The 27,245-nt window shown below is 39.4% G+C and overlaps 1 protein-coding gene across 3 annotated transcripts in view; it reads left to right on the top strand.

The window, feature by feature from the left end:
* Nucleotides 1-27,245, top strand: part of ZEB2 (zinc finger E-box binding homeobox 2) — a 210,141-nt gene that overhangs the window by 112,076 nt on the left and 70,820 nt on the right. Inside the window, exon 1 of one of the 3 annotated variants that reach the window (XM_075317173.1) lies at nucleotides 20,787-20,937. The exons of the other annotated variants lie outside the window; for them this stretch is intronic. Coding sequence (XP_075173288.1) covers nucleotides 20,802-20,937 — 136 coding nt within the window. The 5' untranslated portion in view covers nucleotides 20,787-20,801. Of the gene's footprint in view, nucleotides 1-20,786; nucleotides 20,938-27,245 lie in introns of those variants that run through there. 3 annotated transcript variants of the gene reach the window in all.

The following is a 27,245-nucleotide window of genomic DNA, read 5'->3' as shown; positions in this document are numbered from 1 at the left end:
AAGCGCTGTGGGGACACCGGCTCATGGAAATCGTGTTATCATGCTCAAAGGGGTGTGATAACATGGAAGGAGGGCCAACTAGTCTGGGGAAACTAAGCCCCTTTACTTTATAAGAGCACTAAAATGAGCTGGGGGCATACACAAGATATCCAAGCACTGTGGTGACACCAGCATGTGGAAATCATGTTATCATGGTCAAAGGTGTGTGATAACATGAAAAGATGGCCGACTAGTCTGGGGAAACAACGCCCCTTCGACTAGTTACAGGACATCTGCAAGGAGTTTGTATGTAGTCCTCCTGTTTGGTGGGTTTCCTCTTGTTTCCTCCCTTACTCTGAAGACTGATCGTGCAAGCCCCGATGGGGACAGTGATGATCACGTCTATAAAGAGCAGTAAAATAAAGCAAGTAAAATAAGAATACAAAGCTATAACGGGGGCTCTATTAAAAATTATATAAAATGGTTCTTATTTATGTAGGTTTTTGTCCTTTTACCTTGGGCCAAATGCCCTTTAGGTCACTGTGATTAATCAGCGCAGGGAATTTCTGGGCTGACATGGCCATGTTCTTGTTAGGTGATCATTTTCTCCTTCCAGTTTGAGAATAGTTGAAAACCTCTATTTCCTGTGGAGTTTTTTTTATACCTGGTGGGGATGCTATTCAGGTGACCGAGATACAAACTCAGGAGGGGGGAACAGATGTTCGGCCATTATCATGCTAATAAAAACACAGATAGTCCTGATCCCCAGCCCCGGCCATCACCTGGTCAGCTCGGCCTCTGATCTTTATCCCATCTGAGAGACCTGGTCCCCGACCTCTCCAAATCCCTGACCCCCAGCTGGTGATATAGGAGTTTATGGCGGGGAGCACCCTGTGGTATCTCTGCACAGATGCCATTCTAGGTAATCAGACTTTTGCATTGATTTTTGTGTTCAGGATTAAATAGGGAAAAAAAAATCTAAAAACACAAACAAAAAAAAAAGAAAAAAAATCTATTGAAGATGCAAAAAAAAGGGATTGTAAATATATATATAATTTTGCAAGATACTCTTCCCTCATCAAGACTGCACCATCCCAGAGATCTTTATATAGTGTAGTTTACTGTTTTGGATACAAAGCTGTTTTAATTGTACAGCAATCAGTGAGTGACAGTAACAACCCTAATTAGTGTAAACCTAGATAGGATGACTGTGAATAGGAGGATTATACAATAGGAGGACCAGACAGTTGTGTTCCATGGGAGTAAAAAAAAGCATACTATAGATAGTTCACATCTACATCACCAGCTCAGCCTGGACCCTGAACGGCCCCAGCTCTGCATGTCTGGAAGTAGAGTGTCCTCCATACTGGTCCATACTGGTGCTGCCCCCCAGAAATGGCTGTAAATGAGAAATTGTTACATAGATGAGTGGAGGAGGCGCAGATACTGGGGATTATAGGCGGAAATGTGCTTTAATCTGCAGTTTAGAAAGATAACATCACGTTCACAAGAGTTAGTGATCTCCGCGTGGTTCATCAGACGCACGAGGGTCCGCCGACCTGTCAACTGCCGCAAAGGATAAAATGAGATAAAAAAGACTCGTGACATGAAAGTAAGATACGGAAGATTCCTATATATTCTGACTGTATGTGAACAGTGCAAAGACAAAGTCCCATTCTATCATCTATTTATGTATCTATCTATCTATTATCTATCTATCCATCCATCCATCCATCCATCTATATACCTACCTATCTGCAGATAGTAATGGAACAACACCACAATTATGGCTAAAACAATGGGTGCAAGGACGCTTAAAGTATCTACCCAAATATTGCAATAGATAAAAAGCAAAAAGTATAAGCAGCACTTACAAAAACTTGCAAATAAGTTGGGTCTTTTAATAGTCCAGTGGCTATTAAAAGTCCCCATTTATTTGGAAGCTTTTGGAAGTGCTTTCTCTATTTTTTGCTTTCTATCTATCCATCCATCCATTGTTCTTTCTTTCTGTCTATCTCTCCTCTATCTATTTATCTATCTTTCTATCTATCTATTTTCTATCTATTTATCTATCTATCCCTCTATCTATGTATCTTTCTATTTTCTATCTATCTATCTATCTATCACTCTAGTTATTTATCTATGTATCTATCTATCTATTATCTCTCTATCTCTTTTCTATATATTTATCTATCTACTTATCTATCTATCTGTCTTGTCTCTTTTTTTCTTTTTTTTCCTTATTTCTCTCTCTCTTTCTTTCTCTCTTTCTTTCTCTCTTTCTTTTTCTCTCTTTCTTTCTCTCTTTCTTCTATATCCTTATACTGTTGCAGTTTAGGAGCTGTACTTTATTACAATCTCTTAAAGGAAACAGATGAACTAAATGTGCTTCCCCCTGGGAATATGGACAACACATGATCCTTTGGAAGCAGTTGATACAGAATACCCTCCTGTGTATCCAGACTGTTATTGATCATTATATGTGATCTTCCAGCTTCTTCAGCCGTGTATTGTGTGGAGATTTAGAGATAAATAAAAGCTCCTCTGTAGGTTTCCTCAGTACCTGTGCTGTAGTTAATGTTCAGGTTTTTGAGTAACGCACAACAACCAATGCTCCTTACATTTTGAAGAGCTTTCTCATTTTATGATCTTCCATCATACGAGCGTCCTAAATACAATTGGTAAATTTACTTGGTTTCCAGTGATGACTCCGTTCTCTTATTGTAGACATAAGATGTTCTTGATACAGTCCAAGGTCTCGGGAGTCTTGTAGTCAAACCCTAACGCCTACTATTCTGCAGGAATGAATACGTTTATGGTCTCTTCATATGTTGGGTCACTCACTATAAAAGGTAATTCACAACAACATAAAGCTTATCAATTGTAGATCTTTCATGGATATCTTAAATTCATCTATGACAAGCCACCATCTGCTATAAGACTATCTGGCCTGGTCTTAGGTCACAAACAACATCTGGAGATCCATAAGTTGCAAAAAAAAGCTAAAGTTAGCCATAAGGTGCCCATACATCTTCAATAGCTATCTGCTTGATGGCCGCATATACATGCAGGCCTAGCTTGACCAATCATACCAATCATGTGTTCTTCATGTGAAGAGGGGAGAAAGCCATTGAGGTATAATGGTCATCATCTGTTGGGTGAAAGAAAGATCTGGAATATTGAAGTTGAAAGGCGAAAATGTTTGTTTCCAAGACCTAAAAGTCTCTAAACTTTTGTCAGCACCTTATAAGCCACGGGAACGAAAAGATCAGATTTTGAACTTCAACATGCCAGATCTGTTTTTCTCTCCTGACAAAGGATCATCGATGATCCTCATACATCTATGTGTTCAGTCAAGAGGATTCCCTAATAGATGATGACCCTCAAACATCAATTTGGTTGGTCAAGAGGTTTCCCAACTCAGGAGTCTCTTAAGTCAAGCAGTCAAGCTGCTTTCTACCTAAAGAGGTCTTCAAGCTGGTAAGTCCCACCAGAATTACCAGCTGCGCCCGACTTTGCTATTATGTGTATGGGCACCGATAGACGAGCCAAAAAATCTTGATTGATGGCACAAAACGTTGAGGGATGAGTGGAGAAACCCATTGAGGTATATTGGTCATCATCTGTTGGGTGAAATAAAGATCTGGCATGTTGACGTTAAAAGGCAAATATTTTTGTTTCTAAGGCCTAAAAGTCTCTAAACTTTTACCAGTGGCTTATAAGCCATGGAAACGAAAAGATAGGATTTTGATTTTCAACATTCCAGATCTGTGTTTCCCTCCTGACACATGATCATTGATAACCCTCATACATCTATGGCTTCCCTAACAAAGGATGACCCTCATACATAAATTTTTGGTCGGTAGGTTTACCAGCTTATGAGGTGTGTAAGGCAAGCAGTCAAGATACCTTCTTCCTAAAGAGGTCCTCAAGTCGGTGAATCCCACCAAAATCACCATGTGCACCCCACTTTGCTGGTTTGTGCTTGGACACCTATGGGAGAGCCAAAAATTCTTGGTGATGACACAAAAAGTTGAGGGTGGAACCAGTCTGGAAAAAAATATTCCATGGAAGTATGTGGAGACTCTGTTGGGTCGCTCATGAAAGATCTCAACATTAGGGATGATCGAAAACCTCAAATATTCGGCTTTGCGAATATCCGATGAATAGATCGCCGCTATGCGAATATTCGATGCGCAATGTAAGTCTATGGGAAGCCTGAATAGTTCCGAATAGTTGTTATTCAGGTTTCCCATAGACTTACATTGCGCATTGAATAATCGCGAATAGTTGAATAGTGGCGACCTATTCGGCAAATTTTCGCGAAGCCGAATATTTGAGGTATTTGATCATCCCTACTCAACATGTCTATGACCAAAAAAAGACTAAAATAGAATAATAAAGTACAAGAGTCTAGAGTCTACAAGGCCGGTGATTGGCCAAATTAGCAATCAATCTCCATGTCTATGGCGGAGATGAGGAATGAGAAAGCTCCCAAACAGGAAAGTGGCGCTATTAACCTTCTCTTTTTATCTAAATGAGCTCGACAGTTTTGGTGGTTTTGCAGAATGTTACGAAGACTCTGTGGGAACGAAATGCAGCTAGGTTTGATGATTTTAATTAAAACTGCATTAAATAAAATATACAATGAAAGTCCCTGCACACACAGACATTTAGCTCAATGCTTAACATCAACAGTTAAAGAAAACAACCGCGATCAAATGACTTTCTCGGCGTAATTACTGCTCCGTTTTTTGGACTTAGCCATTATTAACAGAACGTACAGTTATACTCTTCTGGCACTGTAATATGTTATTGTAGAATTATAATTAATCTTACAGGAAGTGGTGGGATTCTTACAGTATCAGATTGAAGCAATACGGCATATAGATTTATTAATGCTTTTAATCAGTTCAGGCAAAATTAATTTCGCAATGATTGCTTACATTGAAATTTGCATAGATTTCTAGGAAGCCATTTATTTCACTGGATATTAAAACAGGACATGGGCCCGAAGCTACGAAACTTTTGCTGCTGTTCCCACATGTTGGTGAAAAACTATTTTATTAATTTTTTTTTAGGATTATTGGCTATTAATTCCAACTCAACTTTTTCTGGTTCAACCACTTTTTGGTTTATTATCCCTTCCTAGACTTCAGGGTCATGTCTTTATCCATTACTTGTGATTCGTCATCATCGTTTGGGCTCTTCAGGTTATGGGCTTGAAGCTAGGAAACTTTTGATGAGGTTCTCACAAATTGTAAAGAACAGATGATGAAGGGTCACCAATTGTAACCCAACTTTTTTTGGATCTCTATCAGATAAACGACAGGGGCACATCTTCTGCAACTCTGGCTTGAGATTATTGATAATGTAAAAAGGGTTATCTTTTGGGGTCCTACTACATATTATGGGGAAACTTTCTAGGGTTCTTATACTTTCCTGGAGTGCATTGTATTCACCATCATAGAATAAAGTTTTAGGCATGATTTCAGAATACAACATCATGTCAGGGCTCCATGCATGTATTATGGTTCCGAACAACTTTTCAGCCATAATAGGGTAATCATTGATGTCTGTGAGGTCTGCAACCATAGGCTTCTGTGGGGCCCTACTGTATATCCATCCATATTTGTCTGGGAGGGGATGTGGGGTTGGATTTTATAGGAAGCTTAGAGAATGTTCTATTCTCCTCCTCCTTTACACATTGTTCCGTTCTCTTCCTCCTTTACACAATGCTCGGTTCTCTTCCTACTTTATACAATGTTCCATTCTTTTCCTTCTTTACACAATGTTCTGTTCTCTTCCTACTTTACACAACATTCAATTCTCTTCCTACTTTACACAATGCTCTGTTCTTTTCCTACTTTACACAACATTCAGTTCTCTTCCTTCTTTACACAATGTTCCCTTCCTCTTCCTACTTTACACAGTCTTCCGTTCTTTTCCTACTTTACACAATGTTCCGTTTTTTTCCTAATTTCCACAATGTTCTCTTCCTCCTCCTACTTTACACAATGCTCCCTTCCTCTTCCTACTTTACATAATGCTCTCTTCCTCTTCCTACTCTACACAATGTTCTGTTCTCTTCTTTCTTTACACAATTTTCTGTTATCTTCCTTCTTTACACAATGTTCCCTTCTCTTCCTACTTTACACAATGTTCTCTTACTCTTCCTTCTTTACACAGTCTTCCGTTCTTTTCTTTCTTTACACAATGTTCTGTTCTCTTCCTTCTTTACACAATGTTCTGTTATCTTCCTTCTTTACACAATGTTCTGTTCTCTTCCTACTTTACACAATGTTCTGTTCTCTTCTTTCTTTACACAATTTTCTATCTTCCTTCTTTACACAATGTTCCCTTCTCTTCTTACTTTACACAATGTTCTCTTCGTCTTCCTTCTTTACACAATGTTCTCTTCGTCTTCCTTCTTTACACAATGTTCCGTTCTTTTCTTTCTTTATACAATGTTCTGTTCTCTTCCTTCTTTACACATTGTTCTGTTATCTTCCTTCTTTACACAATGTTCTGTTCTCTTCTTACTTTACACAATGTTCCCTTCCTCTTCCTACTTTACACAATGTTCTGTTCTCTTCTTTCTTTACACAATTTTCTATCTTCCTTCTTTACACAATGTTCCCTTCTCTTCCTTCTTTACACAATGTTCCGTTCTTTTCTTTCTTTATACAATGTTCTGTTATCTTCCTTCTTTACACAATGTTCTGTTATCTTCCTTTTTTACACATTGTTCCTTCCTCTTCCTACTTTACACAATGTTCTGTTCTCTTCCTACTTTACACAATGTTGTGTTCTCTTCCTACTTTACACAATGTTCCCTTCCTCTTCCTTCTTTACACAATGTTCTGACCTCTTCCTACTTTACACAATGTTGTGTTCTCTTCCTACTTTACACAATGTTCACTTCCTCTTCCTTCTTTACACAATGTTCTGTTCTCTTCCTTCTTTACACATTGTTCTCTTCCTCTTCCTACTTTACACAATGTTCCCTTCCTCTTCCTTCTTTACACAATGTTCTGTTCTCTTCCTTCTTTACACATTGTTCTCTTCCTCTTCCTACTTTACACAATGTTCTGTTCTCTTCCTACTTTACACAATGTTACCTTCCTGTTCCTACTTTACACAATGTTCTGTTCTCTTCCTACTTTACACACTGTCCCGTTCTCTTCTCACTTGACACAGTCTTCCGTTCTTTTCCTACTTTACACAATGTTCTGTTCTCTTCCTTCTTTACACAATGTTCTCTTCTTTTCCTTCTTTACACAATGTTCTCTTCTTTTCCTACTTTACACAATGTTCTGTTCTCTTCCTACTTTACACAATGTTCTGTTCTTTTCCTTCTTTACACAATGTTCTGTTCTCTTCCTACTTTACACAATGTTCTGTTCTCTTCCTTCTTTACACAATGTTCCGTTCTTTTCCTACTTTACACAATGTTCTGTTCTCTTCCTTCTTTACACAATGTTCTCTTCTTTTCCTACTTTACACAATGTTCTGTTCTCTTCCTTCTTTACACAATGTTTTGTTCTCTTCCTTCTTTACACAATGTGCTGTTCCCTTCTTACTTTACAGTCTTCCGCTTTTCCTACTTTACAGAATGTTTTGTCCTCTTCTGTTCCGTTCTTTTTCCTACTTTACACAATGTTCCCTTCTTTCTCTGTGCCTCCCCTTGTTTTTCATGGTGTAGTAGGATGACATAACTGATTTTGCAGTGAACCCCCTCATCTGCATCTGTTATAGGTGTAATAAACATCTGTGGCCTCTAGATACATTGTGAGGTTGTTATGTTTTTCTGCACTTTTTTTTGCAACTTTCAACTAACTTCTAATGGCTTTAGACAAGGAACCCGATAAGAATCAAACATCCAGTTCTGCTTTATACAGACATTGTAAGCATGTCTTGCACCTCTTCAGCCATCTATCTTATCAGGACCATTAACCTGTTGTGTGCCAGAGAAGAATTTAAGTGCAATCCATAGTGTATGTGTTGGGGGGGAGTTGCAATCGGCCAGGCCTAGGAGCATTATCACTTATCACACTTTCAAACACCCCTCTATATCTTCATTTCAGTGGAGGTCCTGTACTTTCAGCTTAGGGATTTAGATAAGTATTTGAGGTCTATACAAACACATGGCATTGATAAGTATACAAGTGTGAAACCTTCTGCAGCCAGGGCGTTATCACTGCGCACAGTAAAATTCTGCTGCAAGAGATAACAGTCTTATCAGGCTCCTATACTCAGAGTTCGGACAGTTTGGGACTAAACTTTTGCATCCCGGGTTCTCCTCCTGTCTTTGTCATGTTGCATTGGTATTACTTAATAATAGAGAAGGTATGGGACTATGGACGATTCATGAGGACGGTGCTACGTACTTATCTCGCAGGGTTATGGGCGCGACATTGAAATTCATTGGATTTTTGCAAAATCTCATACATTTATATAGTGAGAAATAAACATTATTTGATTCATTGCGATATAATGGTATGGTAGAAATGGGGGGTCAATGGATTCTTAAAGTTGGTATAGTATAGTGTGGCCTAGGAAAGTATAAAACAATACAGTGTACAGTATAGTATAAAATAGTATAGTGTAATATAGTGTAAAAAGATGAAACACATAATATAAATGAGCAAAGTATATAAAAGTATAATATAGCATAGTGTAGTATAGTGTAAATAGATACAATATATAGTAACGTATTATAGTACAATGTAACATAAAGTAATATAGTATATAAAAGTATAATACAGCATAATAAGGTAATAAACTATAATATAGTGTAACTATATACAATATATAGTAACATATAGTAAAATGTAACAAAGTAATATAGTATATAAAAATATAATACAACATAATAAAGTATAATAATTAGGGATGATCGAATACTTCGATTATTCGGCTTCGCAAATATTTTCCGAATACCTCGCAGCTATTCGACTATTCGATGCGAAATGTAAGTCTATGGGAAGCCCGAATAGTTCCAAATAGTTGTTATTTGGGTTTCCCATAGACTTACATTGTGCATTAAATATTCGCGAATAATCGAATAGCGGCGAGGTATTCGGAAAATATTCGCAAAGCCAAATAATTGAAGTATTCGATCATCCCTAATAATAATAATACATACAATACATAGTAGCCTATTATAGTATAAAGTAGCATAAAGTAGTATAATATAGAAAAGTATAATACAGCATAATAAAGCAATATAGTATAATATAGTGTAAATAGATACAATATATAGTAATACCGTATATTACAGTATAAGGTAACAGCAATTTATATAGCTTATAATAGCATAAAACAGCATAATTAGGTAATAAAGTATAATATAGTGTAACTATATACAACATATAGTAATATATTATAGTAAAATGTAACATAAAGTAATATAATATATAAAAGTATAATACAGCATAATAAAGTATAGTATATTGTAACTATATACAATATATAGTTTCATATTATAGTATAATATAACAAAGTAGTATAATATAGAAAAGTATAATACAGCATAATAAAGCAATAAAGTATAATACAGTGTAAATAAATACAATATATAGAAGTAACATATATAATAGTATAATGTAACATCAATTTGTAGTATATAATAGCAGAAAATAGCATAATTAGGTAATGAAGTATAATATAGTGTAAATAGATACACTATATAGTATATATATAGTATATAGTATGTATAATGTAACATAAAGTAATATCATATAGAAAAGTATAATACAGCATAATAAAGTATAATATAGTACTAATAGATACAATATATAGTAATATACTATAGTATATTGTAACATAAATTAGTATAGTATATAAAGCATAAAAAAGCATAATAAGATAAAATATAATATAGTGTAAATAGATACACTATATAGCAGTATATTATAGTATAACGTAACATAATTTAGTATAGTATATAAAAGCATAAAACAGCATAATAAGGTAAGAAAGTATAATAATATATATAATAATAATTATGAGCCGTGCACATGCGCGAGATTTCCGGGAGCTGCGCTGACCCTAGTTTGTGGAAATCATGTTATCACACCCATAAGGGTGCGATAACACGGAAAGAGGGCCGACTAGTCTGGGGAAACAACGCTCCATGGACTAGTCAAGGCCCTAATTAGCACAGGGACAGGGGAGGTTATAGATACTTTCTTTAAACACTGAGTAAAGTGAATAATATTATACACGGCTTGTGATGCAGGGGATTTAGTTAGGCTGCTTTCACACTACGTTTTTTTAACATGCGTCATGAATGTTTTTTTGCTGTAAAAGCGGATCCTGCTTTTACAGCAAAAAAACCGCATGCAAACGCATGTGTTATTTTGCAGGATCCTGTCACTTTAAGTTTATGGGCGGGCATTGGAGTCATGTGATCGGGAGTCAGTGGAACTGAATGTGATAGACTGGGAGCCGGCTTCTGACAGCTGCAGAGGCTCGTAACCAAGGTAAACATCAGGTAACTTGCTTGGACACCCGATATTTACCCTGTTTACGAGCATCCGTAGCTGCTAGGAGCCGGGCTGCCTGCTCCCTGCACACGTAACCAACGTAAACATCGGATAACTAAGAGACGCACTTTGCTTGGTTACCCGATATTTACCTTGGTTACGAGTGTCCGCAGCTCTCAGGCGGGGGAGAGAGAGAGAGGAGAGAGGGAGGGGGAAAGAGGGAGGGGGAGAGAGACAGAGAGGGAGGGGGAGAGAGGGAGGGGACGAGAGGGAGGCGGAGAGAGACAGAGAGGGAGGGGGAGAGAGGGAGGGGGAGAGAGGGAGGGGGAGAGAGGGACCGATCACCCGAGGCTAGTTTCTGTGCATGCTCACTCAGTAGAGCAAGCAGGATCCGGTCTATCAGCATGCCAGCGTTCACATAAGTTTGCGCGCTGTGTAGTCAGGATCCAGCAATTTGCAGTATTTGGACGCAGCTCAAAAACGCTACAAGTAGCGTTTTTAAAAAATGTTAAAAAACTGCAAGTCGCTGGATCCTCACTATAACGCACGCAAACGCATGTTGACGCGAGTCCATTGCAAATGCATTGACATGAAAACGCATTTGCACTGGATCCGTTTTTGCGTTAAAAAACGTTCAGGACGCATGTTAAAAAAACGTAGTGTGAAAGCAGGCTTATACAGGCGTATAACTATATGCTGCTTGGTTGGAGGGCAGAGGGGACCCTGATCTCGGAGCTGTGGTCCTTTTACTGCTCCTAATGTGCCCTAATATCGGATATGTTGAGAGTTGTAGTTTTGTTATTGGAAGATGCAGAATTCAATTGTATTTTTCCCGCCATAGTGTGATAAACCGATGATCTTTTTTTGGTAAACAGCCCCATGGGAGCACCGGATGGGTTAATAAATCCAGCTGACCGCTGCTGTCCTTCGCAGGCACCTTTCCTAGCAGCGGTGTGGCTCTGTGCTGGAGCTATCTGTCTGGTTATTGCCACACCCAGGATTCGAGCTGACAAGCGACCATACATTGCCAGTGTCAGCAAATTCCACTACCTGAAAGAGACTGAGGGGGAGAGAGGAGGCTGCGGGAGGGAGGAGGGCACCGCCATGTTATACTAGTGGCACCAGGCCATGACAACTCTCTTAGCAATCTGGAGCCAAGTGGAAGGGTTTGGGAGAGGGGGAAATCAGCACCAGAGCAGATAACGGAATTGGTGTTTAAACAGAGACACAGAAGTGACAGCTGATTGTGACAAGCTGCTCCGATGGAGGAGAATTTACATGGAATTAGCTGGCATAGCTGCACGAGGAAGAACTCGGCTGTAAACAGTGCAGAGAATGCTGTGGCACCCAGACCTCAGTGCTCATGATGGAGGCCCAAAAGATGCAGAAAAGGCTGTGGCACACAGACAGTAGTGCCCGAGGAGGCCCAAAAGGTGCAGAGAATGCTGTAGCACCCAGACCCTAGTGCAGGAGCAGGCCCAAAAGGTGCACAAAAAGCTGTGGCACCCAGACCCCAGTGCCTGAGAAGGCCCAAAAGATGCAGAGAATGCTGTGGCACACAGACCCCAGTGCCTGAGAAGGCCCAAAAGATGCAGAGAATGCTGTGGCACACAGACCCCAGTGCCTGAGCAGGCCCAAAAGATGCAGAGAATGCTGTGGTACACAGAGCCTAGTGCCAAAGGAGGCCCAAAAGGTGACCCTATCCATATGGGGGGCCAGGGCTATCAATTGCACTTGAGAGTGAAGCTTTTGCATTGGGGCCCAGAAGCCTTAAATGGATATTCCCCATCGGATAGAGAATAACTTGCTGATCTTTGGGGGTCTGACTTCTGGGAACAACCCTGAGAGCGAGGCTCTGCAACCCCATCCTGGATGAAGTTGAGGTGCGCGAGCTTCCACTGTTCCACTCATTGTCTACAGGACTGTCAAGTACAGTGCTCCGCTACTATGGCTGTCCCATAGACAATGAATGGAGCAGAACCCTTAATGGGAATCCTGAGTGTCCAAGTGGTCAGACGCTAAGCTATCAGCACATTATCTCCTATCCTGGCGAGGAATTGCAGTGGCTACGAGGAACTGCCTATTACCCTGCTTTTTGTCAGCGGCCTAAAATGCTTTTATGTCTCTATTTTTTTTCTGGCTATCGTATGGATTGAGGAAAGCTTGATTTTTGGGGAGAGTAACCCTTTAAGTTACTCAGTGGGTTTAGACACTAATCTACTAAGGTTTATACACCAGCAAAAAGGCAGGGATACATTACAAGTATTGTAAATAAAAAGAATCCCAAAAATGCTCTTATCAAAAGATCCGATTTTGACCGGCCAGTAACCCTTTCCTGGTCACACACGTGCTCACCTTTACCTGCACCGTGTCTGATTGCCTGTAATGTGCGGCTGGAGCCGTCCTTGGAGCAGCGGCTCTGATGTACGCTCTCTGTACACATCTTGCACCGGCCGCGCGGAGCCTGCTGTTTCGCTTCCTCTTGAAGATTATATTTGTTTCAATATTTGCTCATTATTCAGCGGGGAGGGACGTGTTTTATTTCTTTAACTTGAGCGCTGTGTATGAATGTTACCTGCAGATGTAGTAGAGCTGAGATTGCTACATCAGGTAATGAGGTCATTATATGGCTGGCTATCCATCCATCTATCTATCTATCTATCTATCTATCTATCATGTATCTATCCCTCTATCTATCTATCATGTATCTATCCCTCTGTCTATCTATCATGTATCTATCTATCTATCTATCTATCCCTCTATCTATCTATCATGTATCTATCTATCCCTCTATCTATCTATCTATCTATCTATCCCTCTATCTATCTATCATGTATCTATCTATCCCTCTATCTATCTATCTATCTATCTATCATGTATCTATCTATCTATCCCTCTGTCTATCTATCTATCTATCTATCTATCCATCTATCCCTCTATCTATCTATCTATCTATCTATCTATCCATCTATCCCTCTATCTATCTATCTATCTATCTATCTATCTATCTATCTATCTATCTATCTATCCCTCTGTCTATCTATCTATCTATCTATCCATCTATCCCTCTATCTATCTATCATGTATCTATCTATCTATCTATCTATCTATCTATCATGTATCTATCCCTCTATCTATCTATCATGTATCTATCCCTCTGTCTATCTATCATGTATCTATCTATCTATCTATCTATCTATCTATCCCTCTATCTATCTATCATGTATCTATCTATCTATCTATCTATCATGTATCTATCTATCCCTCTATCTATCTATCTATCCCTCTATCTATCTATCATGTATCTATCTATCCCTCTATCTATCTATCTATCTATCATGTATCTATCTATCTATCCCTCTGTCTATCTATCTATCTATCTATCTATCTATCCATCTATCCCTCTATCTATCTATCTATCCCTCTATCTATCTATCTATCTATCCCTCTATCTATCTATCTATCTATCTATCCCTCTGTCTATCTATCTATCTATCTATCCATCTATCCCTCTATCTATCTATCATGTATCTATCTATCTATCTATCTATCTATCCATCCCTCTATCTATCTATCTATCATGTATCTATCCCTCTATCTATCCCTCTATCTATCTATCATGTATCTATCTATCCCTCTATCTATCTATCCCTCTATCTATCTATCCCTCTATCTATCTATCATGTATCTATCTATCTATCTATCTATCTATCTATCCATCTATCCCTCTATCTATCTATCATGTATCTATCTATCTATCCCTCTATCTATCTATCATGTATCTATCTATCCCTCTATCTATCTATCTATCTATCCCTCTATCTATCTATCCTTTTATCTATCCTTCTATCTATCGCCTATCTATCTATCTATCTATCTATCTATCCTTTTATCTATCCTTCTATCTATCGCCTATCTATCTATCTATCTATCTATCCTTCTATCAAATCAAATCAAATCAAATAAGCTTTATTGGCAGGACCAAATACAAATTAGTTTTGCCAAAGCAGGTGTACATTAGGGGCTGGGGCTGTGGGGATGGTGGGTGGGGACTGTAGGAAGGATGGATGGGGCACATCCAGGGTGGGGACTGTGGGGGCACTTCTAGGATGGGGGCTATGGAAGTCCATGGCTTATGATGGGGCATATCCAGGGTGGGGACTATGGTAACGGTGGATGGGGCATAGCCAGGGTGGGGATTGGGGGGCCACATCTGGGATGGGGGGCTATGGAAGTCTATGACTTATCATAGTTCTCTTTCTGGAAGTCTATGACATTCGCTCACATACCGCGCTGCTATCTCCACTGCGCTCTCTTCTTCCCCCAGCAGGATATATATTATCTCTTCCTCCTTCATGGAGTTGAAGTCCGGGAAGAGATGGGAGAGTCTCCTGAAGTGAGTGTCCCTCACTGCTGAGTACTTGGTGCAGTGTAGCAGGAGGTGGGTTTCATCCTCCAGGGCCTCCAGGTCACAGTGTTGGCACAGTCTGTCCTCCCTGGGCTTGTAGCTCTGCTTGTGTCGGCCGGATTCGATGGCTAGACTGTGGGCACTGAGTCTATATCGGCTCAGGGTCCTGCGATCTCTGGGATCCGGGAGTTTTTCCAGATATGGGGCCAGTCTGTAGTCTCTCTGTAGTCTCTGGTACGTGGTCAGTTTCTGTGAGGTGTTGATGTCGGTCCTCCAGTCACTGACATACCTCTCCTGGCCCTCGTCTACCATCTTCCTGATTCTGGTTCTTGTCAGGCTGCTGTGATTAGTTATTTTGTCCAGTTGGGTTTGGGAGAGCTGTGCCCGGGGTCCTGGTTCATCTGGCCCACGTATATATATCAGAGCTTTGTGGTGATGGGAGCTTGGATTGCTACTCTGTAGGTGAGCCTGAAATGATAGTGACCTCTTCAGAGCTGCTAGGTGTAGAGGGAATCTGCCCAGCTCAGCTCGACAGGCGCTGTTGGAGGTGCTTCGATGGACCTGGAGAAGGTGCTTACAGAATTCCAGGTGGAATATTTCTGTTGGGCTGGAATCCCACCTTGACCAATCTGGGTAAGTGTGAGGGCCCCAGACTTCGCTGCCGTACAGGAGGATTGGAGCAATGATGGAATCGAAGATTTTTAGCCAGATCCTCACTATCTATCCCTCTATCTATCTATCTATCTATCTATCTATCCATCTATCTATCCTTCTATCTATCTATCTATCTATCCCTTTATCTGTCTATCCCTCTATCTATCTATCTATCCCTCTATCTATTTCTCTATCTATCTATCTATCTATCCTTCTATCTATCCATCTATCTATCTACCTATCTATCTATCCCTCTATCTATCTATCTATCCCTCTATCTATCTATTATCTATCTATCCCTCTATCTATCCCTCTATCTATCTATCTATCCATCTATCACTCTATCTTCTATCTATCTATCTATCTATCTATCTATCTATCTATCCCTCTATCTATCCCTCTATCTATCTATCTATCTATCTATCTATCTATCTATCTATCCCTCTATCTATCTATCTATCTATCTATCCCTCTATCTATCTATCTATCTCTCTATCTATCTATCTATCTATCTATCTATCCCTCTATCTATCTATCTCTCTATCTATCTATCCCTCTATCTATCTATCTATCTATCTATCTATCTATCTATCCCTCTATCTATCTATCTATCTCTCTATCCATCTATCTATCTCTCTATCCATCTATCTATCTCTCTATCTATCTATCCCTCTATCTATCTCTCTATCTATCTATCTATCTCTCTATCTATCTATCTATCTATCTATCCCTCTATCTATCTATCAAATCAAATCAAATCAAATAAGCTTTATTGGCAGGACCAAATACAAATTAGTTTTGCCAAAGCAAAATCTATCCCTCTATCTATCTATCTATCGATCTATCTATCTATCTATCTATCTATCTATCTATCTATCTATCTATCTATCTATCCCTCTATCTATCCCTCTATCTATCTATCTATCCCTCTATCTATCCCTCTATCTATCTATCTATCTATCTATCCCTCTATCTATCCCTCTATCTATCTATCTATCTATCTATCTATCTATCTATCCCTCTATCTATCCCTCTATCTATCTATCCATCCCTCTATCTATCTATCCCTCTATCTATCTATCCCTCTATCTATCCCTCTATCTATCTCTCTCTCTCTCTATCTATCTATCTATCTATCCCTCTATCTATCTATCTATCTCTCTATCTATCTATCCCTCTATCTATCTATCTATCTATCTATCTATCCCTCTATCTATCTATCTATCTATCCCTCTATCTATCAAATCAAATCAAATCAAATCAAATAAGCTTTATTGGCAGGACCAAATACAAATTAGTTTTGCCAAAGCAAGTGTACATTAGGGGCTGGGGCTGTGGGGATGGTGGGTGGGGACTGTAGGAAGGATGGATGGGGCTCATCCAGGGTGGGGACTGTGGGGGCACTTCTAGGATGGGGGCTATGGAAGTCCATGGCTTATGATGGGGCATATCCACGGTGGGACTGTGGTAACGGTGGATGGGACATATCCAGGGTGGGGATTGGGGGGGCCACATCTGGGATGGGGGGCTATGGAAGTCCATGACTTATCATAGTTCTCTTTCTCGAAGTCTATGGCATTCGCTCACATACTGCGCTGCTATCTCCACTGCGCTCTCTTCTTCCCCCAGCAGGATATATATTTTCTCTTCCTCCTTCATGGAGCTGAAATCCGGGAAGAGATGGGAGAGTCTCCTGAAGTGAGTGTCCCTCACTGCTGAGTACTTGGTGCAGTGTAGCAGGAAGTGGGTTTCATCCTCCACGGCCTCCAGGTCACAGTGTTGGCACAGTCTGTCCTCCCTGGGCTTGTAGCTCTGCTTGTGACGTCCAGATTCGATGGCTAGACTGTGGGCACTGAGTCTATATCGGCTCAGGGTCCTGCGGTCTCTGGGGTCCGGGATTTTCTCCAGATACGGGGCCAGTCTGTAGTCTCTCTGTAGTCTCTGGTACGTGGTCAGTTTCTGTGAGGTGTTGATGTCGGTCCTCCAGTCACTGACATACCTCTCCTGGCCCTCGTCTACCATCTTCCTGATTCTGGTTCTTGTCAGGCTGCTGTGATTGGTTATTTTGTCCAGTTGGGTTTGGGAGGGCTGTGCCCGGGGTCCTGGTTCATCTGGCCCACGTATATATATCAGAGCTTTGTCTATCTATCCCTCTATCTATCTATCTATCTATCTATCTATCCCTCTATCTATCTATCCCTCTATCTATCTATCTATCTATCCCTCTATCTATCTATCCCTCTATCTATCTATCCCTCTATCTATCTATCTATCTATCCCTCTATCTATCTATCCCTCTATCTATTTTAGTTTATCTAACACTTCCACATTTTAATCCTAGTTCTCTGATTTCAGACCATTTAGTAGGATTACTGAGACTCCTATGTAATGCCGCCCTTCACCATCATATACTGAGTGACCGCCTCAGCTCTGCTACATCACCGCAGTCGCTGTATATTCACATCACTTATACTGATTATATAAAGTGCATCCAATGTGAGTGTATCCTTTTCAGAAGAGTAAATAACCCCGGTATGTGAATGACGGGCTCTTTTCTCCGATTTCGCCGCTATATTACTTATGACGTAGTTTAATTCTAAGGAACTTTCCTCTGAGTTTTAGCTCGGGATCTTCATTACTGAGGATCCATCTTCCCGGCATCGAGGACGAGCGGCAGAATCTTGGCACGGCGCACCCTCATTGGTCAGCACAAAGACTGGCAAACAATGCGCTTTGATTTTGCAGGTGGCGATGTTCATGTCAGCGATTATTGGAATGCACTTATAATACTGACCTAATTATGCAAAAAAAAAAACAAAGAAGAATCTATTCAGCCCGATTCATTTCTTCTTTTTTTTTTTTTTAAAAAAAAAAGAGTAAAAAAAAAAAAAACAAAAAACAAAAAAACAAGGGTCTGGTGAAAGAAATTGTTAGCTTTTATTGCAGCAAAGTGGTAGCTTCAGCGGCAGCAAAACTGTAACGATTTGATATTCCAAAGGTTTTGTGTGTATTCGGTTAGTTACAGTAATTATACCCAATAACTGACAGCCAAAATCACGTAGGAGAAAAGCAAAGGCTGTTTTCTCACACAGGCCCTGCTGCAGAACATCTGCTGAGAGATTTGCATATTAATTAACCCATATTAACTCTAATTATTCTGGGAAATTATCAAATAAATTGAATTTTCTAATTTTAACCTTTCTTTTTCTTGACGCGTGTCGCGGCTCCGAGGACTCCCCAGACCACCTCACCTGGGCAGTGGCCATAAGAAGGTGCCCCCCTCAACCCGCAGCTATTACCCCCGCTCTCCAGCTTCTTTTTTTTTTTTTTTGGCTTCTGTGTTCTCTGGGTCTCAGTACATTCGCAGTGAGGTGGAACATGTGTGTGTGCGAGCACAGATGGTGGAGTGTACGGGGTGAAGAAAGGTGGTACCTCCGAAACAGTTGAACAAACCTTACTTTTTTTTCAGCCTGTTGTTTAGGCCTGAGCAAATAAATGGAGTTTAATTCAATTAGAGCCTGGCTTTAGTCAGTGCCTCATGACAGAAATGATTCAATATTTCGCCGTTCCCCCCCCCCTTTCCTTTTTTTTTTTTTTTACCCCCCCCCCTCCCCATCGCATTGTTTGATTTACACATCGCCGCCTCCGTCGCCTTTTGTGCCCTGTTTGGAGTGACCATAATGCATTGAGCTTTTTTTGTCTGTGCCATGTCACTGTCCCTGTCTGGCTTTGTCCATTGTGAGGTACCACGGATTTGCCTTTTTTTTTCGGAAAACAAGACAGTTAAATGTATCAGGAAGGAGGGAAGCTGTGGTTATTTACAAATAAAACATCAAAAAGTAAATATTTTCACAAAGCGAAAAATAAATAAAAAAGGAAATTAATAAAATAATTATTTCGGCACCCATTGGCGTGTCATCCAAAAAGTCACTTTACAATTGCCAGAGCTTGAGTTAATTTCTCCAAAATATTTACGCTTTTGCAAAAAATTTACCCCATAGATTGATACAAAGTTAATACAAAGATTGATACAAAGATAATATAAAGTTTGATATAAAGTTGATACAAAAATTGATACAAAGATTTTTACAAAGTTGATACAAATATTGATACAAATATTGATACAATGGTAATACAAAGATTGCTACAAAGTTGAAACGATTGATACAAATATTGACACAAAGTTGATACAATGATTATTACAAAGTTGATACAAAGCTTGATACAACGTTGATACAAAGATTGATACAGAGTTGATACATCAATTGATATAAAATTGATACAACGTTGATACAAAGATTGATATAAAGTTGATACAACAATTGATATAAAATTGATACAAAATTGATACAACATTGATGCAAAGATTGATACAAAGTTGATACAACAATTGATATAAAATTCATACGAAGTTGATACAAAGTAAATATAAAGTTTGATATAAAGTTGATACAAAGATAATATTAAGTTTGATATAAAGTTCAAACAAAGTTCATACAAATATTGATACAACGTTAATACAAAGATTGCTACAAAGCTGAAACAACGATTGATACAACATTGATACAACGTTGATATAAAGATTGATACAAAATTGATACAAAGTTGATACGATTGACACAAAGTTGATACAATGATTATTACAAAGTTGATACAAAGATTGATACAACGTTGATACAAAATTGATACAAAGTTAATACAAAAATTGATTCAAAGATTGAAAAGAAATTGATACAAAGATTGATACAAAGATGATACAAAGTTAATATAAAGATTGATACAAAGTTGATACACCGATTGATATAAAGATTGATACAACGTTAATATAAAAGTTGATACAAAAGTTGGGACAAAAGTTGGTACAAAGATTAATACAAAGATGATACAAAGTTAATCCAAAGATTGATACAAAGTTGTCATCATTCATAATAGCCATTCTACATCCAGTTCACGACCCCCAATAGAAGGAACAGGAGGATTTACATAAAAATACCCTACCCCCCAATATCATTAAGAGTTGGAAACTCTTTCTTTTTCTCTTTAGGACAAGCATGACCCTCATTTCCACTTTAATGGTTTCACCTCCCCCAGTTTATTAACCATTCAGGTGATCAGCAGACCCCAGATGACTAGGCAAAGAGGGGGGGAAAAAAAAAACTTGGAGAAAACTCTTCCCTTTAGTAAGGGACAGAAGGACAATCCGTTACCTGAAGAGAGTAACATTTGTCAGGCACAAGTGCTGTCCTGGGTAGTCTGGGGGGAGAGGCGAGATGCACAGGAGGAAATTTAACTTTCCACTCTATGGAGCCAGCAAACGGAGAAAGGGATTTTTATCCATGAGATTTAAAAGGGTAATACCGAAAAGAGAAGTGGTGAAAGACGGAGACGGGGCGACCTCAGCCAAAGGTAGGAGGACGTCATGGGAATCCATGCACATCAGCTCGATGGAAGATTGCCCCCGCTATACACTAACCCTAATGTAGATTATCCCTGCTATACACTAACCCTAATGTAGATTACCCCCGCTATACACTAACCCTAATGTAGATTACCTCCGCTATACACTAACCCTAATGTAGATTATCCCTGCTATACACTAACCCTAATGTAGATTACCCCCGCTATACACTAACCCTAATGTAGATTACCTCCGCTATACACTAACCCTAATGTAGATTACCCCCGCTATACACTAACCCTAATGTAGATTACCTCTGCTATACACTAACCCTAATGTAGATTACCTCTGCTATACACTAACCCTAATGTACATTACCCCCGCTATACACTAACCCTAATGTAGATTACCTCTGCTATACACTAACCCTAATGTAGATTACCTCTGCTATACACTAACCCTAATGTACATTACCCCCGCTATACACTAACCCTAATGTAGATTACCTCTGCTATACACTAACCCTAATGTAGATTACCTCTGCTATACACTAACCCTAATGTACATTACCCCCGCTATACACTAACCCTAATGTAGATTACCTCTGCTATACACTAACCCTAATGTAGATTACCCCCGCTATACACTAACCCTAATGTAGATTACCTCTGCCATATACTAACCCTAATGTAGATTACCTCCGCTATACACTAACCCTAATGTAGATTACCTCTGCTATACACTAACCCTAATGTAGATTACCCCTGCTATACACTAACCCTAATGTAGATTACCTCCGCTATACACTAACCCTAATGTAGATTACCTCTGCTATACACTAACCCTAATGTACATTACCCCCGCTATACACTAACCCTAATGTAGATTACCTCTGCTATACACTAACCCTAATGTACATTACCCCCGCTATACACTAATCCTAATGTAGATTACCTCTGCCATATACTAACCCTAATGTAGATTACCTCTGCTATACACTAACCCTAATGTAGATTACCTCTGCTATACACTAACCCTAATGTAGATTACCTCTGCTATACACTAACCCTAATGTAGATTACCTCTGCTATACACTAACCCTAATGTAGATTACCTCTGCTATACACTAACCCTAATGTAGATTACCTCTGCCATATACTAACCCTAATGTAGATTACCTCTGCCATATACTAACCCTAATGTAGATTACCTCTGCTATACACTAACCCTATTGTAGATTACCTCTGCTATACACTAACCCTAATGTAGATTACCTCTGCTATACACTAACCCTAATGTAGATTACCTCTGCCATATACTAACCCTAATGTAGATTACCTCTGCCATATACTAACCCTAATGTAGATTACCTCTGCCATATACTAACCCTAATGTAGATTACCTCTGCTATACACTAACCCTATTGTAGATTACCTCTGCTATACACTAACCCTAATGTAGATTACCTCTGCTATACACTAACCCTAATGTAGATTACCTCTGCCATATACTAACCCTAATGTAGATTACCTCTGCCATATACTAACCCTAATGTAGATTACCTCTGCTATACACTAACCCTATTGTAGATTACCTCTGCTATACACTAACCCTAATGTAGACTACCCCTGCTATACACTAACCCTAATGTAGATTATCCCTGCTATACACTAACCCTAATGTACATTACCCCCGCTATACACTAACCCTAATGTAGATTACCTCTGCCATATACTAACCCTAATGTAGATTACCTCTGCTATACACTAACCCTAATGTACATTACCCCCGCTATACACTAACCCTAATGTAGATTACCTCTGCCATATACTAACCCTAATGTAGATTACCTCTGCTATACACTAACCCTAATGTAGACTACCTCTGCTATACACTAACCCTAATGTAGATTACCTCCGCTATACACTAACCCTAATGTAGATTACCTCTGCTATACACTAACCCTAATGTACATTACCCCCGCTATACACTAACCCTAATGTAGATTACCTCTGCTATACACTAACCCTAATGTAGATTACCTCTGCTATACACTAACCCTAATGTAGATTACCTCCGCTATACACTAACCCTAATGTAGATTACCTCTGCTATACACTAACCCTAATGTACATTACCCCCGCTATACACTAACCCTAATGTAGATTACCTCTGCTATACACTAACCCTAATGTAGATTACCTCTGCTATACACTAACCCTAATGTAGATTACCCCCGCTATACACTAACCCTAATGTAGATTACCTCCGCTATACACTAACCCTAATGTAGATTACCCCTGCTATACACTAACCCTAATGTAGATTATCCCTGCTATACACTAACCCTAATGTAGATTACCTCTGCTATACACTAACCCTAATGTAGATTACCCCCGCTATACACTAACCCTAATGTAGATTACCCCTGCTATACACTAACCCTAATGTAGACTACCTCCGCTATACACTAACCCTAATGTAGACTACCTCCGCTATACACTAACCCTAATGTAGATTACCCCTGCTATACACTAACCCTAATGTAGATTACCTCTGCAATACACTAACCCTAATGTAGATTACCCCCGCTATACACTAACCCTAATGTAGACTACCTCTGCTATACACTAACCCTAATGTAGATTACCTCTGCTATACACTAACCCTAATGTAGATTACCTCTGCTATACACTAACCCTAATGTAGATTACCCCCGCTATACACTAACCATAATGTAGATTATCCCCGCTATACACTAACCCTAATGTAGATTATCCCCGCTATACACTAACCCTAATGTAGATTACCTCTGCCATATACTAACCCTAATGTAGATTACCTCTGCCATATACTAACCCTAATGTAGACTACCTCTGCTATACACTAACCCTAATGTAGATTATCCCTGCTATACACTAACCCTAATGTAGATTATCCCTGCTATACACTAACCCTATTGTAGATTACCTCTGCTATACACTAACCCTAATGTAGATTATCCCTGCTATACACTAACCCTAATGTAGACTACCCCTGCTATACACTAACCCTAATGTAGATTATCCCTGCTATACACTAGCCCTATTGTAGATTACCTCTGCTATACACTAACCCTAATGTAGATTACCTCTGCTATACACTAACCCTAATGTAGATTACCTCTGCTATACACTAACCCTAATGTAGATTACCTCTGCTATACACTAACCCTAATGTAGATTACCTCTGCTATACACTAACCCTATTGTAGATTACCTCTGCTATACACTAACCCTAATGTAGATTACCTCTGCTATACACTAACCCTAATGTAGATTACCTCTGCTATACACTAACCCTAATGTAGATTACCTCTGCTATACACTAACCCTAATGTAGATTACCTCTGCTATACACTAACCCTAATGTAGATTACCTCTGCTATACACTAACCCTAATGTAGATTACCTCTGCTATACACTAACCCTAATGTAGATTACCTCCGCTATACACTAACCCTAATGTAGATTACCTCTGCTATACACTAACCCTAATATACATTACCCCCGCTATACACTAACCCTAATGTAGATTACCTCTGCCATATACTAACCCTAATGTAGATTACCTCTGCTATACACTAACCCTAATGTAGACTACCTCTGCTATACACTAACCCTAATGTAGATTACCTCCGCTATACACTAACCCTAATGTAGATTACCTCTGCTATACACTAACCCTAATGTACATTACCCCCGCTATACAATAACCTTAATGTAGATTACCTCTGCTATACACTAACCCTAATGTAGATTACCTCTGCTATACACTAACCCTAATGTAGATTACCCCCGCTATACACTAACCCTAATGTAGATTACCTCCGCTATACACTAACCCTAATGTAGATTACCCCTGCTATACACTAACCCTAATGTAGATTATCCCTGCTATACACTAACCCTAATGTAGATTACCTCTGCTATACACTAACCCTAATGTAGATTACCTCTGCTATACACTAACCCTAATGTAGATTACCCCCGCTATACACTAACCCTAATGTAGATTACCCCTGCTATACACTAACCCTAATGTAGACTACCTCCGCTATACACTAACCCTAATGTAGATTACCTCCGCTATACACTAACCCTAATGTAGATTACCCCTGCTATACACTAACCCTAATGTAGATTACCTCTGCAATACACTAACCCTAATGTAGATTACCCCCGCTATACACTAACCCTAATGTAGACTACCTCTGCTATACACTAACCCTAATGTAGATTATCCCTGCTATACACTAACCCTAATGTAGATTACCTCCGCTATACACTAACCCTAATGTAGAACACCCCTGCTATACACTAACCCTAATGTAGATTACCCCCGCTATACACTAACCCTAATGTAGATTACCCCTGCTATACACTAACCCTAATGTAGACTACCTCTGCTATACACTAACCCTAATGTAGATTACCTCCGCTATACACTAACCCTAATGTAGATTACCCCTGCTATACACTAACCCTAATGTAGATTACCTCTGCAATACACTAACCCTAATGTAGATTACCCCCGCTATACACTAACCCTAATGTAGACTACCTCTGCTATACACTAACCCTAATGTAGATTATCCCTGCTATACACTAACCCTAATGTAGATTACCTCCGCTATACACTAACCCTAATGTAGAACACCCCTGCTATACACTAACCCTAATGTAGATTACCTCCGCTATACACTAACCCTAATGTAGATTACCTCTGCTATACACTAACCCTAATGTAGATTACCCCTGCTATACACTAACCCTAATGTAGATTATCCCTGCTATACACTAACCCTAATGTAGATTATCCCTGCTATACACTAACCCTAATGTAGATTATCCCTGCTATACACTAACCCTAATGTAGATTACCTCTGCTATACACTAACCCTAATGTAGATTATCCCTGCTATACACTAACCCTAATGTAGATTACCTCTGCTATACACTAACCCTAATGTAGATTATCCCTGCTATACACTAACCCTATTGTAGATTACCTCTGCTATACACTAACCCTAATGTAGACTACCCCTGCTATACACTAACCCTAATGTAGATTACCTCTGCTATACACTAACCCTAATGTAGATTATCCCTGCTATACACTAACCCTAATGTAGATTATCCCTGCTATACACTAACCCTAATGTAGATTATCCCTGCTATACACTAACCCTAATGTAGATTATCCCTGCTATACACTAACCCTAATGTAGATTACCTCTGCTATACACTAACCCTAATGTAGATTATCCCTGCTATACACTAACCCTAATGTAGATTACCCCTGCTATACACTAACCCTAATGTAGATTACCTCTGCTATACACTAACCCTAATGTAGATTATCCCTGCTATACACTAACCCTATTGTAGATTACCTCTGCTATACACTAACCCTAATGTAGACTACCCCTGCTATACACTAACCCTAATGTAGATTATCCCTGCTATACACTAACCCTAATGTAGATTATCCCTGCTATACACTAACCCTAATGTAGATTACCTCTGCTATACACTAACCCTAATGTAGATTACCTCTGCTATACACTAACCCTAATGTAGATTACCTCCGCTATACACTAACCCTAATGTAGATTACCTCTGCTATACACTAACCCTAATGTAGATTACCTCCGCTATACACTAACCCTAATGTAGATTACCTCTGCCATATACTAACCCTAATGTAGATTACCTCTGCTATACACTAACCCTAATGTACATTACCCCCGCTATACACTAACCCTAATGTAGATTACCCAAACTATACACTAACCCTAATGTGGATTACCTCTGCAATACACTAACCCTAATGTAGATTACCCCCGCTATACACTAACCCTAATGTACATTACCCCCGCTATACACTAACCCTAATGTGGATTACCTCTGCAATACACTAACCCTAATGTAGATTACCTCTGCTATACACTAACCCTAATGTAGATTACCTCTACTATACACTAACCCTAATGTAGATTACCTCTGCTATACACTAACCCTAATGTAGATTACCTCCGCTATACACTAACCCTAATGTACATTACCCCCGCTATACACTAACCCTAATGTGGATTACCTCTCCAATACACTAACCCTAATGTAGATTACCTCTGCTATACACTAACCCTAATGTAGATTACCTCTGCTATACACTAACCCTAATGTAGATTACCCCCGCTATACACTAACCCTAATGTACATTACCCCCGCTATACACTAACCCTAATGTAGATTACCCCTGCTATACACTAACC

Source organism: Anomaloglossus baeobatrachus, chromosome 7 (genome assembly GCF_048569485.1).
Source record: "Anomaloglossus baeobatrachus isolate aAnoBae1 chromosome 7, aAnoBae1.hap1, whole genome shotgun sequence".
NCBI lineage: Eukaryota > Metazoa > Chordata > Amphibia > Anura > Aromobatidae > Anomaloglossus > Anomaloglossus baeobatrachus.
This window is presented reverse-complemented; position numbering and strand designations above follow the sequence as displayed.